The sequence below is a fragment of the Durio zibethinus genome, chromosome 7 (assembly GCF_047325235.1).
Source record: "Durio zibethinus cultivar Kanyao isolate XHJ-2024 chromosome 7, ASM4732523v1, whole genome shotgun sequence".
Classification (NCBI taxonomy): domain Eukaryota; kingdom Viridiplantae; phylum Streptophyta; class Magnoliopsida; order Malvales; family Malvaceae; genus Durio; species Durio zibethinus.
This window is the reverse complement of record NC_143168.1, coordinates 18,356,539-18,371,957: the sequence shown is the minus strand read 5'-3', so window position 1 is coordinate 18,371,957 and position 15,419 is coordinate 18,356,539. Positions and strand designations below refer to the sequence as shown.

The window sequence follows — 15,419 nt, the reverse complement described above, 5'->3', positions numbered from 1 at the left end:
AATAAATGTTTTTTTTATAATAAGATTATTAAATGTTTTAGTTCACCAAATTGATGGACTTAATATGGATTTAATACCTTGGGACTTTTTCACGTATAGTCATTAATTATTAACTAATGTTTTCCAATGAAATCTCAAAAAAAAAAAAAAAAATCAAAGCCAAATTGTTTTGACTATTTTTCTCCACTTGATATTAAATATAGTCAACATAATGTATAAGTTAAATTTATAAATACATAATAACATATTCAAATTAAAATAAGAGAAATTATCTCATCAATTAGATTTCACAAACAAAATTAATAAAATGACACATATTATTTAAATATATTAAAAAATAAAATATTTGTCAATCTTTTAAATTAAAAATTAAAATATTTCATTATTAATATATCAGAAACGAACTCTTCAAATAATAATTAATATATAATAATAAAAATGTTAAATCAATCGTTATTGTTTCATAGGTCCAGTGTAAAGACTGAATTAGTTTTTTCCTTTTGCGTGCATTTTTTTCTTAGTTACGAACACCAAATAATAATAATAATTAATAAATTAATTTAAATTAATTAAAAAAAGATTAAGTTGTGATTTTTAAGGAGGTTTCTTCTATATTGAGAATTTAGGCAATGATACATTGGTTGACTGCCACGTGTAAAACCTGCTCTTAAAATTGGTGTAATTTAGTTGCCGATGTTTCTTTCTTGGCGTAAAGCACACAGAAATTAAAGCTGGCAAAGTCTCCATTTGCCTTGTTCAACAAGGGAATGACATGTAAAATAGGGTTGAAATTTGGGTACCAATTATTATAATTTTAATTCCCATAATACCCTTCAAAATATACGATTTTTTATTTAAATTATTGTTTTTATTTTATTTTGGATATATTATTAATAATTTTTAAATTATAATAAAATATTTAATATAATATTTGAAATATTAATTTATAAATTAATGAATTAGTTCAAAATCATGACAAAATGTCAAATCTTTTCCGATTATAAATAATTTATAAGATGTTAAATTGCGCAAATCTGATGTGAAAAGACAAAAATAACTACAATACATGTAAACAATCTGAAATTCAACGATAAATATGATTTAATACCTCTGATTGACAGTTTTTTGGATTTTTTATATTTGAATTTGTCAAAAAAATCTTAATAACCGAAACTAAAATACCATAAATCACATGACTGTTAGCATAGTCCTTCGGACCATATAACAATCAATAAATAATTAAAGTAAAATAGGCAAGCCATTTGATTTGTGTTTATGATATCTGGTATGGTCCACCATTCCTTTTGAAATTAGAATCAAATCCCAACACATATTTAATAAAAAGTTTTAAATACACCTTTTGGTTACCCAACATGTTTAAACAATTATAAATGCATATAAAGCCTACAAATATGAGGATTTATTTAATAAAAGGCCGCCATGAACCTTAATTTGATTTAGGAATATCCGGTCAATGATGTGAACTTAATTAATAATTTAAACCATAGGCATTTTTTTCCTTATTTATGGGAAAAAATTGGTTAAAAGATTAAAAATATCTCTAAATAATAATTCAATAATCATTTAAATTTTTAATATTTTATTATAATTAATTAAGCCATTAATTTTTTTTCCGGTTTAATTTAAAATGAACAGAATTCAATCATGTGATAAAGTTTAATCAATTAACTCATAAACTATAAATTAAACTCTTAGAGGATTTTAGAAAGAGAAAAACAACTTAAAAAAATGAAAAAAAAAAGTCTTTTGTTTTAATTTTTAAATATAATAATTACATCATATGATAAATTTTAATTCATTTTATTGATATCACATAAAATTTTATGTTAATTTGTAAAAAAATTAATGATAATTTTTTAATTAAATAAAAATTTAATTAGATGTAAATAAATGTTAAAAGAATTGATTGCAATAAAAAAAAAAAAAAAAAAAAGAGAAAAAGAACCTAGATGATACACTTAAGGGTTTTTTTACCCTTTAGCAAAAAAAAAAAAAAAAAAAAACTTTATTATTAAACAATTCAACTTTGTAGACAAGCATACCATAGTAATTTTCTTTTATAATACCATGAAAAACATGTCAGTTCAAGATGACATATTCTCACAGGGCAAATACTTCTATCCTATCCTAAGCTTTTTTTGTCCTTTAATTTCTAAAACATCAATCCACACACTATATAAAGAAGCTCACATTCAGTCACATTTCCAACGCCAACTATATCCTATCTTTCTTCGGCTCTTTTCCCATAATCCAATCAAAGGTTTCAAGCCTTTATTTAATCCTTCTATTTGTTGCTTGAATTATTGTAGTAGCTAGTGTAACAAAGTGAGATTAATAACTTTCTCATTATCATATGCTGGTTTTGTTGTTTCAGCAATCGGATGATGGGGAGATCGCCTCGCCGTGATGAAAATGGCCTGAAAAAAGGGCCTTGGACGCCAGAGGAAGACCATATTCTTGTCGATTACATTCAGAAACATGGGCATGGAAGTTGGAGATCACTTCCAAAGCTATCTGGATTAAACAGGTGTGGCAAAAGTTGCAGGCTTAGATGGACAAATTATCTCAGGCCTGATATCAAGAGAGGAAAGTTTTCGGAGGAAGAAGAGCAAACTATTATCAATCTTCATGCAGTTCTTGGCAATAAGTAAACTCTCTTTTACTTTCTTCTTTAAAAGCCAAATAGCTAAACCACAGCCCCTTGGCTAATAATAATATGTTTTAACTTGGCAGGTGGTCTGCAATAGCAACCCATCTCTCTGGAAGAACAGATAATGAAATTAAAAATTTCTGGAACACCCATCTCAAGAAGAAGCTTCTCCAAATGGGAATTGATCCAGTGACTCACAGGCCAAGAACTGATCTCAACATTCTAGCTAACCTGCCACAGCTGCTTGCTGCTGTCAACTTTAGTAACCTGATCAATAATCCTTTAGACAATGCTCTCAGATTGCAGTCAGATGCTGCACAGCTTGCCAAAATCCAATTGATGCATAACATACTTCAAGTTTTAGGTACAAGTAGTACTAGTAGTAGTAGATGTTGTACTCCTCCAACTATAGAAGTAATAATGAATCTTCTAGCAGGACCAACTTTCCGGGGAAACCATCAGCTATATGAATCTCAGCTTGAAGGGAATAGTAATCTCCCATTTGGTTTTGCTCCACATGAACTTACTCAATTACAGTCAAGTTTTCTCAACTTGGAAGCATCTCAACACCAACCACAGTTCAGTGAATATCATCAGCCAATGAAAGACTCAAAAATCTGTTCCACCAACAATGATCAATTTGCTTCTTCCTCTTCATCTCCTTCTATTAATCCAACTTCAACTCCACTTCAGCTTCCAGCATTAGCTCCAGCCTCACCCGAACGTCTTCCCGCCACTGTTTATCAAACTGAAAACAAGAATTTTAACCAAAAGGATATCTCTAACCTTTCATCTACTTCAACCACCTTTGAAGCTTGGGGAGATCTTATGGATGATGAAGCAAGTGACTCTTACTGGAGAGATATTATAGAGTAAGTACAAAAATTTCTCTTTCAATTATATTTTAATATTAGTCTATTTGTCTTGTGGACTAAACTAATGCACTGCTTACCTCATTTTCTATTCTCTTTTTTTGCCATTATTAAAAAAAAACCACTGCTGAATAAACACTTTGTTCATTTATTTATAATTCATTTTTCTTGATTTGCAGCCAGGCATCATCACAGTCATGGCCTATCTCTTAGTTAAATGGAGCTTTTGGGATTGAATATATCAAGAGTTTGGTTTAATAATTTGTAGACAGATCCAGCTATTTCTCAGTTAAGAATTGGTTTTTCACTAGATTCAAATAGAAAGAATAAACAAATACAGGCCAGGTGCCATTGTCTAAAGAAAAAACATACTTATTTCATATTCTGTGTAATACCCACCTCTGATTTTTTTTTCTCTATATATATTTTCAGAAAGACTTCTTGTTTCTTAACTATTTCAGTTCTTGGTGTATTTCAATTTGTTTAATTAAATTTCCACAATAACTATAGATTAAGAGTTGAACACTCTATCAATAGATATCACGCAACTGTTGAATTTATGTGGTGAATTATGCACATTTTCATTTTTGGATTCGTCAATCACAGAAAGAAAAAGAGGAGACGGTGAAAAGCAGTGGATGAATATAAAACAAGTTAGTTGTAGATAGGGTTGGACACGAAATTGATGAGTACTGAAAAAGACCTATTTTTTGTTGAATTAGAAAAGGGGTTTGACAATATTGGATTTGGATGTACAAAGGGGACAAATTCATGTCAAACTTGTATCAATGAAGATGATGATGAACAATGACCCTATTTGAAATAAAATATATATTAATATATTCCAAAAAGCAAGTCCAAACAAAATAATGATAAAAGCAATGTTGCTAAACTAATAGATGGTTACATCTGCCTCATGATAAAAAGTCAAGACTATTTGTTACTCATTAGGTGAGACTATTTCCACTTAATAGAAGCAAATTGATTATTGATGCAAAGCTCTAAAGGCAAGCCATCCAAATACCTAACTGTCTCTTTCTATCTCTCATTTAATTTGTTATTTTCTAGAATAATAAGGAAGTGTGTTGCAGTAAGAGAGGGTCATCAATAAGTTGTCATCTGTTGTTTACAGTTGTTGAAAAAATGTTGCTATATATTATGAAGGCTTTAGTAATTTCAAACTCAACTTTAATTGTATCTTTATTTGCCTTAAGATAGAAGGGAAAGATGAAAATAAGCACAATAATAAATGCAGTTTTTGCCAATAACTTGATTAACTTAGTAAACTTGTAAGATTTAAATTCGATTCTTGTTGTCAGTATTTTTTTTTTTATGAATGATCTATAAATTTAATGTAAATCCTCATTGAAATTTATGGTATGTCTTGAAGAGTAATTTCTCTTTAACTAAATTTTTATCTATAAAAAAATAAATATTTTTTTATTTTTTATTTTTTATTTTTTAAACAAGAGTATAAGAAGGTTTGCGGGAAAACCCTATTCACAAGCTAACCTCGTCCAGGAAGGGACTTGATATATAGTAGGTATCCTATTTGACCTTTAAAAAACAAACCTTACCTACCTTGCCAAATATGTTGATTGTTACTTCACAGGGCTAAATCACAAAATTTTATGTTGAAAAATATAGTTCAGCAATATTTTTAGGTTTCTTCTGTTAAATTTTTATATTTGTAAATTCCTTTCACAATATATATATATATATATATATATATTATGCACATTTTTGTAAAAAAAAAAAAACATTATTTGCATTACTATATACTTTTGAAAAGAAATTATATTTATTATGGGAGAAAAGAAAACTATTGTTATATAACTTAAGATTCAATGAATTTCATATAAAAAAAAAAGAAAGGAAAGAAATAGTTTTTGTAAGGGATCCAAAACCAATCTAATGAATTCCCCTTGTATACAAAAAAATATTTTTCTTTCTGGTAATACGATCAGGAGTGTGTAACCTCATTATGTGAATAAAAGAACTTGGAAAAAAAAAAAAAAAGGAATTTGCTACATTTTATGAGGATATGAGCCTATTCCTGAGAATCTTGACATTAGACGGTGTGGCTGATCATCATGTTGGATTGACCTTTCCAAGCTAGGCCTTAGTTGTGGCTGGTCCCGACCCTTTATGATTTGTCCAACTTTTAAGGAATAGATTTTGAGATTATAAGAATTTGAATCATGATCATTAAACTTAAAAATCTAATATTTTATTAATAGACCAAACAACTATCTAGATACGTTGCTAGAAGTTGAAATCCAATTTAGATTTCTCTTTAAACCTTAGGCTTTGTTTAAACGAGGTATTTAACATATCCTTTTTTTTTTTTTTGGCTAAATATCTATATTTCATCCAAAAAGAAAGGAAAGAAACAATTTCGAAAGTTGAAAACTTGGTGGGACATCCATGGAAAGAACTAATTCATTGACAAAATTTTGTTTTAAATGTCTATTTGTCACGGGTCGAGACTTAAGCTCCGACTCGCGTGACTCTGGGACCCAGACATTCACCTTTTCGACATCTCGGATCAGCCTGACTGTCACGGTTCACACTTTTATGAGGTATTATCCGCTCTGAGCCTTCTGACCTCACGATTTTGTCCTACAAAAAGTGTCTCACAAGGTAGAGGTGGTGTGAACCCTGGTCCTTCTGACCTCACGATTTTATCCTACAAAAGGTGTCTCACAAGACAGAGGTGGTGTGAACCTTTTTATACCTCAGTGATCCTTTTATTATGTTCAATGTGAAATTCAGGACTCTTCCTTAGGTCCGTGACATGTTCGATGTGAGATTCAAGACTCTTTCTTAGGTCCGTGACATTCTCCTCCACCTAACATCGTGACGCCCTCGTCATGGAGGCTAGTCACCCTGTCTACCTCTCTCGAGGCGCTTGGTGTGGATCGAACGGTTTAGGGCTCACTCTGATACTACTTGTCACGGGTCGAGACTTAAGCTCCGACTCACACGGCTCCGGGACCTGGGCATTCACCCTTCCGGGGTCTCGGATCAACCTGACTGTCAGGATTCACACTCTTGTGAGATATTGTCCGTTCTGACCCCCCTGACCTCACGGTTTTGTCCTACAAAAAATGCCTCACAAGGCAGAGGTGGTGTGAACCCTTTTATATCCTAATAACCCTCCTATTATGTTCAATGTGGGATTCAAGATTTTTTTTTAGATCTGTGACATATTGACACACACACACATATATATATATATATATATATATATATTTGCAGACACACAATAATTAGAGAATTCAAATCTAGGCTATGATAATAGTCACAACGACAGCAATATATATCTTCTCCCAAGTGCATATATGCTTTAGTATGGACTAAGGGCTAGTTTATTATTTATGTTGAAATTAATTTTTGCATTCAAAAGCTATTGTTAATCCAACTTTAATGCTAAACAATCAAAATTTATAATTTTTCAATCTAAAAGATAGTTTTTAAACTCAAATCAGAAAACTATTCAGGAAGTGCTTTTATGATAGAAAAAAATGTTTGGGATAGAAAATAACTATATTTTTCTTATTTTTTTAATATTTTATCATTCTATTCATATATTTTTATATACTTTATCTACACACAGTATTTTTTCACAATAATATTAAACACTTAAATTTTCTAACACAGTTTTCCCAATTTAAAATTTTTCAACCACAACAGTAATGCTAAACTAACCCTAAAGATGATTAAGGCTCCGAAGGTGAAAAGGGAAATGTAGAAAACAGATGAACGAACGGACCAGCCGGCTTAATTAGGTAGGAAACTTCTTTAATCAGTGATTATTCTAAAGAGTCAGGATTGATTATGATGTTTCCATCATAGATTCAAGGTTAAGAGAGGATAAGACAAACATAAAACAGTGATTACTATTGTTCTAAACTTAGGAAAGGAACTAATTGGATCAAGCTAAGTCCACCCACAACTTAAATATAGTAGGCCAGCTAAGCAGGAATAGATCTTAAGCTTATATATATTTTGGATATATATAAATGTAAGCACCAATACTGCAACATCTGAAGAAATTTTCTAGAAGTCGATGGGAAGCTTTACATCACCAGGAAAAGAGCTCAAAACTGCTATTGACTAGATCAAATAGGACAAAGATGACAGAGAGTTTCCGGTCCTCTTATGGAACTTGAATCTTGCTCCTCGTATTGCATTGAATCTTTTATGTCTTCACCATGACTGACCGGGAGAAGCAACCGCAAAAAATAGAGATGTACTCAAAATCTTCAAGGATGAAATCTAAGACTAGCATTAGTGTTTGCTTTGATATCAATATCATACAAAAAAGGTGACAATTGATACAATCTGAACTGAAAATTAGCTGCTGCATGCTTAATTCAACTGTAAACATCCACCGCAAAACTTTCAGAACTTACAAAGAATTATCAGACTGTCACGTTAAAACCACTACTAATCCATGCTTTTGGCATCCAAGCTCCAATATATTTTATTTCACTGCAGCTGAAGAAATGTGAAGACCATCAAACATGCACTGAATAATGTAACATTATTGATCTTTTTGCTTCCAACATTTTTCATTTCATTGTCATTCACAAATAAGAATTCAAACAGAGATTGTTCCTAAGATAGAACATGGTTCCAGCTCATTATTCCAAAAAGTTAAACAAGGCACTTCATAACCAAAGAAAATGAGAATACAAGAATTTCTGATGCAACCAGATAAAGAGGCCACAGAATTTTCAGTTCCTATACAACTGAGCACATAGATTTCAAAAAATAAACCAAATTTAAGGAAACTACTTTCATTAATTTTGTTTAAACAAGACCATAATACTAAGGGCACATGGATTTTAAAAAAGAAACCAATTTTAAATAACTACTTCCATTAGTTTTGTTTAAACAAGAACTATAATATCAAGAGGAAAATTGATAAAGATTTAATGTTAGGAATGATTTTGAATTATAGTGAAATATTGAATGTGATAATTGAATTTTAAAAATTTTTAATATAATATCTAAATTATAAATTTATTAAATAATATGATATTCATCTTTAACGTTATTAATTTTAAATAATACAAATGACAAATAAATAATTCTCTAAATATTATATTAATTAACAGATTCATAATTTAAATATCACATTAAAAAAATTTTAAATTCAAATATCATATTAAATATTTTACTAATTATAATTCAAAAATTATTCTCGACATTAATACATTGATAAACTAAGTAACAAAGTAGTATCACGTAAGAAGCGGTGGAGGCCACCTCTCCTCATCCCTTGTTAATTAATGTAAATCATTATCATAGTTGTTAAATCTAGATTAGTAGTGTCACCTAAGAAGAGGTGTAGGCCACCCTCCGTATCCATAGTTAATTGTAAATCATTATCATAGTTGTTAAATCGAAATAAATATCCTAAGTCTCTTATTTTTGAGAATCGAGATATGATAAATTTTAAAATTAATTATAAATAATATATATAAATATATACATGTAAAATAAATAAAAATAAAAATATTATACATATTAATAGGATTAAGTGATTATATGACAAATAAAAAATATCATTATATTTCAAGCTCTCTAACATGTTCTTTAATATTAAATATTTTTAAATAAAATTTTCTTGTATTTTTACTGTCAAATTATCAACTAAAAGTCTAAAATTTTCATATTGTTTAAATTTAAAATATTTAGAGAATACGTTTATAAGTTTTTTTTGGGAAAAATTATTAAAATTGCATTTTTAGGTAATTAGTTCTGATTAAATTTTAATTAAATATGATCTAAATTCATTACTAAGCATATCGAAATATACATAAACATATACACACCCGTGCATCAATTCACTTAATGCATCAATAAATGTGCTACTAATTCATAATAAAATCATTTGTCTATATAAATATGTATATATTTTGTAGTTAATCGAATCATATGGTACCATATGCATCAAATATCGTAAGAAAATAAAAACTATTATCAGAATATATCACAAACAACAGTTAAAGAATATTTTTTATGTTCCACGACATTGAACTCAAATATTTGCATGAACGGAAACAGATTATGATTTAGAAGTAAACAGCCTTACACAGAGGCGCAGCTAGTGCCACAACTTCCCCCGCCCCCCTTCAAAAAGATATTTTTTACACCATTGTAGCAGAATGCCTTATCACACCACCATTGTAGCAGAATACCTCATCACACCAAAAATAATACTTGGTCCCCACTTTCCTAGTAAAATTACTATTTGGCCCCTCCTTTCTCATATTTCTGGCTTCACCTCTGACCGTACAACTGCAAAACGTATATGCAGCACCCAGCTAATCAACAGCCATGGCTTCTGAGCCTCCACTGGCATCTTCCATTCCACTCTTCTGTTCTTCAGTCACCATTCTCATCTCCTCAATCAAACTCTTTTGTTCTTCCTCAATGGTATTTTGTAACTCATCCACCTGCATGAAAGTTGATGTAACACAGTCAAATTTTAATTATTAACACATCATACAAACAGTCCTTTAAGTGGTTTAGCAAACTGCAGATCCATCATTCTACCAATTTATCCACTATCATGGAAAACACAATTCCCAAAATGACAACACAGAATGGCACTTAATAGAGGCTAACAGAATCCAAAGAAAGGTCAACAGATACAAATGCTGACAAATACCTCTCAAACTAATGAAGCACAATCACCAAACATGAACAATACTCAGTTTCAGAATTTTAAGATGGTACCATTCAATTTAAATTGCAATCTAAAATATGGTGATATGGTTGATTTGGGGAGTATATGTTAGAAAAGATCATAATAAAGCATATTGGAGCAATCTTATTCCAAATTATATCCGCACAAGTCATTAAGGAATGCGGGCACCTGTAGCGGTGAATTGCTGTTTGAGAACAGCAAAAAATTAGTGCTTGATGCCAATAGAAGATCCTAGAAGCTTCATGTAGGAGTTAGAATAATAGGAAGACCAAGCTAAATTCACGATATGGTTAATATGGAATTTTTCTAGCGGCAATCTGCTTATCCAGCTCAAATAATTGAAGTTTCTTCAAAAATAATGTGATAAGGAAAAAATACATTCACTATATGGGTATATGGTTTAGAATAATAGAAAGACCAAGATATATTCACCATATGGTAATATGGAATTTTTCTAGCGGCAATCTGCTTATCCAACTCAAATAACTGAAGTTTCCCTTGAAAGAATATATTAAGTAAACAATATGTTAAAAATCTCATCAAAAATAAAGTTGTACATACCAAAAAAAAAATGCTGATAAAAAAAGAACAGATATAAGTTCCATCCACTAACTTTTTAATGGCTTCATCCCTATTTTCCAATCTTTACAGCTTAAGGATAAACCATGCTCTCTCATATCCATCTTGTGAGAAAATTTACTAAACCCCACAAGGAAAAATTTAGGAGCTAGTGTGCAAAAGAAAACAAACAAAAACTCAGAATCTAGACGAACCCAGGCACTGCAGTAAATATGTATCAACTTTAAGAAGGGAATACCAGGAGCACAATGGCAGATGCTCATTGGAGCCCATGGCCCCCAAAAAATTTTGAAAATTTTTTTATACATAAACTATTTTTCTTAATAATTTAGAACTTTTTATAAAAATTAATTAGACCCCCTCAAACCTAAATTCATTGTGTTCATTTATATTATTCTTTATTCTTTATATCTATATTGGATATATAATAACAAAAAATTATTTATATCTAAACATTATCACTGTTTAACTTAGGTTTGTTTATTATAAATGATTTTCAATTTAAAATTAATAAGTTTGTTGTTACTATATTTTTAGAAACTTGTAGATATATACAAGTATCATAATAACTAATACCGAATTGACAAATATCCAATTGTGATCCTTTTTTTCAGCTAAAACATTTTTTTCTTGCTATATCCTGCATGCTCAATATTTTTAAATTATTACATGCCAAAATAATAAAAATTATTAGCTTAAGTACCTTTTCATTTTTATAATATAAAAATACCATTTAAAAAATTAGAAGGTTTCAATTTATCATATCAAAGTCTACTTTATTATTCTAAAGTCTATTTTTATTTAAAAGATATAACTTTTATGATTTTTTTTACTTAATTTTAATATTGAAAATATTAAATATGATAAGATAATGTGTTAATAATGTAAAAAAATATATAATGATTTTATTTTTACAAAGAATGTTACTTATGGTCCTATCAAAGTTAAATGTTAAAATCCATCACTGTCAGCAACACAACTGCATGAGCAATTTTAGGAAATATTTTAAACTCAAAAGAGAACTAAATATGGAGAACGCTATTCAAATAAAGAATGTGTTATATATAGAGAATGATTTCAAGAGATCATATTCACACAAGAAAGAAACATTAGTGAACCCAAATGTGTCACGCAGACTTTAACATATCACAGGCAATAAGATTGGACCAGGAACACAGGCAAATGCATGCAAGTTACAAGCAGATTCTAACATACCACATGCAATAACAGGGCAAACTGTTTCTTCCGAAGCTCCAGCAACCTTGAACCAGCAGTATTCTCCGCCTCCAATGCTGCAATCTCTTTCTCTAACTCTGCTATACGTTTTTGAGTCTCTGATCTTGGTGGCTGTGCAGAAATCAATTTCCTAATTGCCTCACACTCCTCCTTGTGCTGCCTCTCAATCTTACTTTCTTCTAGTTGTTTCTTTAGATCTTCTATGTCAGTCTGTGCCTGCAATATCTGCCTATTTATCTCATCTTTTAACTCATTGAAATTCTCCTTCTCTCTAAGATTTGCATCAATAACAGCTTTACTCTTTAGTAAAGGAATCTCAAAAGTAGACAACTCTTGTAAGAAAGCCTTGGAAAGTTTTGCACAATCATTATAGTTATGTTCATCCTTCTCAACCTCTAGTACAAATGAGGTAAACTTCCTTTGAAGTTTCTTCAATGGAGGCTCACCTCTAGTAGTAGTGGTACGTGTCAGAAGCCTGTGTTTAATAATCATATCATCTTCAGCTGGGCCAAATGCATAATTAGCAGTCACCATCTCTCCCCTACCAGACACTTTCCTTCCTTTCCCCAACATCTGAACGTCCTATTATTCTCCCAACCCTGCAACATCAGTTCATGAATTACTTCAAATACATATCGGCAATAACTAGAAGTGAAACGTCATTTAACAAAAAGAAAATATGCCTTGAACAAATCACGAGCATCAATATCAGTTCATGAATTACTTCAAATAAAATGCCATGCATATCGTGAAACGTCATTTTACTAAAGAAAGTATGCCTTGAACAAACCTCGAGCATCAATCGACTTGACTACAATAATGAAACATATATCATCCTAAACTCTCCACAATATCATCCGTACAAGACACCAAAATGAAAATTGAAACAACCAAACATTGAAACATAGCAGACACACTCAGAATCAGAAAAAACAGTTAAACTAAAAACTCGCCAACAAGAAAACGACAGATTATATTTCTGTTTACCTAATTGCACATTGTTCCCTTTGTTTTCTTTCTTTTGATTTTTTCTCCTTACCAAGATTCAATCTTTTTCTATATTTCTAAACAGGATATATCAATAAAAATATAAAATCAAAAGAAAAAAATTAACTAAATTTCATAAAAAAAAAAAATGGGTGATTATAACAAATTAGATATTTTTTCAGGGAAAAAATGAAATTAATATTCTGAACAAGAATTGTCCAAACTTTGAGACAATTAAATAAGAATGTAAATAATTATAAGAAAATAACATAATAAGAGATTACCAATTCAAAGAGTTTCGAGAGGAAAACCAAAACCTTGACGATTTGGTAGCTGAGTAACTCAGTGGTAACTCGTTCATGTAAAAGTTTGTGTTTGCCTATCAAAAATTTCGACCAAGGACTAGGGAAAGCCCTACTTATGTGGCTTTTGGACTGGGCTTTTTTGGGTTTCTCCTAAATGCTTTGGATTTCAACTTGGCCATTTCTCATATCATTTTGAAGCCCATTATTTATTTTCTCATTTTCCATTTTTATGCCTTTACTATTTTTTTGGTAATTTTTGTTTTGTTCACAAATAATAATTATGTAATAATTTAACATGTCTTAAGTTCAAATTTTAATGCAATTGATATCTTTAGGCTGTACTTCTTTTGTTAAAAAAAAAAACTATATATCGCATTAAAAGAGTAAAAATATGGATAAATTTTTTATTAACTAAAAATGGACATGTTCAAAAGTCAAGCTCTCCATCCAAATCCAAAAATTCATTTAAATTTTGAGAGAATTTAAATAAAAAAATTCAAATTTATTAAATAAGTTTAAACACAATTTTTAAGTAAGTTTAAATTTTAGATTGAGTCTTGGACAAAAAATTTAAAATTCAAATCCAATCCGACTCAACCCAAATTACATATATATAAATTTTTTATTTATATATATGTGAATTATATATAAATTAATTCATATATATAAATTAAAAATAAAAATTATATATATTATTAAATTTAATTTTTACTATTATATAATTTTTATTTTAAGTTTTATATATTTTTTTATTTTATTTTATATATATGTGAATTGAATATAATCTCATTAAATTTAATTTAATAATATTTTTTAAATTTTTTATTATATAAATTAAATTTAATGATTGAATTTAAAATTTATTTTTTTAATTTGGATCAGTCTTGAAAAAATTAAAACTCAAACTTTCGAACCGAATTGGGTTTAAATAAATATATAAACATTTAATACCAAATATGAGCTCAACCCAAATGCAATTCAACCCATAAACACTTCTAACCAAATGTACAAATTATATTTTTTGAAAAACATTTTTCCTCATAACTTGTGCGTCATAAAAAAATCCTAAATATGGAGTAAAAATAAGTAAGAATATTGTTCTATATAGTTATATGTTTACTTAGTAATTAATTAATTAATTTTTATAAATATATTTTTAATAGCACATACACTAAAAACATGTATAAAAGAAATGAAACAAATTATTATCACAATTAGGATATAAACAAATCAAATTATTCAAGTTTGATTTAATAAATATTTGAGTTTGACTCATTATTATTGAATTATTAAAATAACAAGTCAAATTAAATTTAAATATTTTAATATTTAACTTAAAAGATTAATACATCTAATCAAACTTTTATTTTTTAAAATATATTTTGATATATTTCATATATATATATATATATAAATCTATGATGAAAATAAAATGTTTAATTTCTGTATTAATATTTTTCTTTTTTAGCGCCAAACTTAAATTGCTTGAATAAATTATTAGCCAATTCAAATGTGAAAATGAAACTTCACTTAATTCAAATCAAATTTTTATTTTTTAATTTTTAAATTAAATTGAATTAAATTTAAACATTAAATCAACTTGATACAATTTGATTACAGTCTAATCATAACTGAGATCAACATTCTTTTCTTTTGAGGTGTAGTATTTAAAGAGAAGAGAGCATGTTCCTATCTTCAATAAAAGACTAAGGAGAGGAGACAAACTCCACTATTTCATCAACTTCACCAAAGATGGAGATAAATTAAATTTAAGAGAAAGGAAATTTTAACCTAAAAAAATTATGTACCCCAAGCAATTGCACAAAAAACAAATCAATTTGATCAAAGCCTAACTCTCTTCTAATATTTTGTTACCAAAAATATCTTTAATGCCCTTAATAATGGGAATAATTTCATGTCGATCCAAAAAGGATAGGTTTTTTTTTTTTTTTTTGAGAAAAAAGAGTAGGTGTTGTGTTAGATATATAACACAAATATAATAAATAATGAAATACATAATAATATTTTAATTCGATTAATGAGAT

General features: G+C 28.8%; 2 protein-coding genes across 5 annotated transcripts; one reads left to right on the top strand and one right to left on the bottom strand.

The window, feature by feature from the left end:
- The first annotated feature begins 2,142 nt into the window (after positions 1-2,142).
- Positions 2,143-4,036, top strand: LOC111276905 (transcription factor MYB93-like). Of its 4 annotated transcripts, none has more exons than XM_089763734.1 (5): positions 2,170-2,281; positions 2,396-2,668; positions 2,755-3,035; positions 3,105-3,543; positions 3,723-4,036. In XM_089763734.1, the coding sequence occupies exons 2-5, from the start codon at positions 2,403-2,405 to the stop codon at positions 3,754-3,756; spliced, it is 1,020 nt and encodes a 339-aa protein (XP_089619860.1). In that variant the 5' UTR covers positions 2,170-2,281; positions 2,396-2,402; the 3' UTR covers positions 3,757-4,036. The 4 variants fall into 4 exon arrangements, with proteins under 4 accessions (XP_089619859.1, XP_089619860.1, XP_089619858.1 ...); XM_089763735.1 differs by having other exon boundaries at positions 2,177-2,281; positions 3,108-3,543; XM_089763733.1 differs by having other exon boundaries at positions 2,143-2,281; positions 2,755-3,543; positions 3,727-4,036.
- A 5,478-nt stretch (positions 4,037-9,514) lies between these two features.
- LOC111276907 (THO complex subunit 7A-like) lies at positions 9,515-13,478 on the bottom strand. Its single transcript, XM_022862868.2, has 3 exons — positions 13,354-13,478; positions 12,062-12,681; positions 9,515-10,013 (listed from the first exon to the last, which is right to left on the bottom strand). The coding sequence occupies exons 2-3, from the start codon at positions 12,653-12,655 to the stop codon at positions 9,882-9,884; spliced, it is 726 nt and encodes a 241-aa protein (XP_022718603.2). The 5' UTR covers positions 12,656-12,681; positions 13,354-13,478; the 3' UTR covers positions 9,515-9,881.
- Between the last annotated feature and the right edge of the window lie 1,941 nt (positions 13,479-15,419).

Excerpts from the sequence above, each read along its gene's own strand:
- LOC111276905 (XM_089763733.1), top strand. The coding sequence starts at position 2,403 with ATGATGGGGAGATCGCCTCGCCGTGATGAAAATGGCCTGAAAAAAGGG. Across the intron at positions 2,669-2,754 it reads CATGCAGTTCTTGGCAATAA|GTGGTCTGCAATAGCAACCC; the intron begins GTAAACTCTCTT and ends TTAACTTGGCAG. Across the intron at positions 3,544-3,726 it reads TACTGGAGAGATATTATAGA|GCATCATCACAGTCATGGCC; the intron begins GTAAGTACAAAA and ends ATTTGCAGCCAG.
- LOC111276907 (XM_022862868.2), bottom strand. The coding sequence starts at position 12,655 with ATGTTGGGGAAAGGAAGGAAAGTGTCTGGTAGGGGAGAGATGGTGACT. Across the intron at positions 10,014-12,061 it reads TTGCCCTGTTATTGCATGTG|GTGGATGAGTTACAAAATAC; the intron begins GTATGTTAGAAT and ends ACTTTCATGCAG.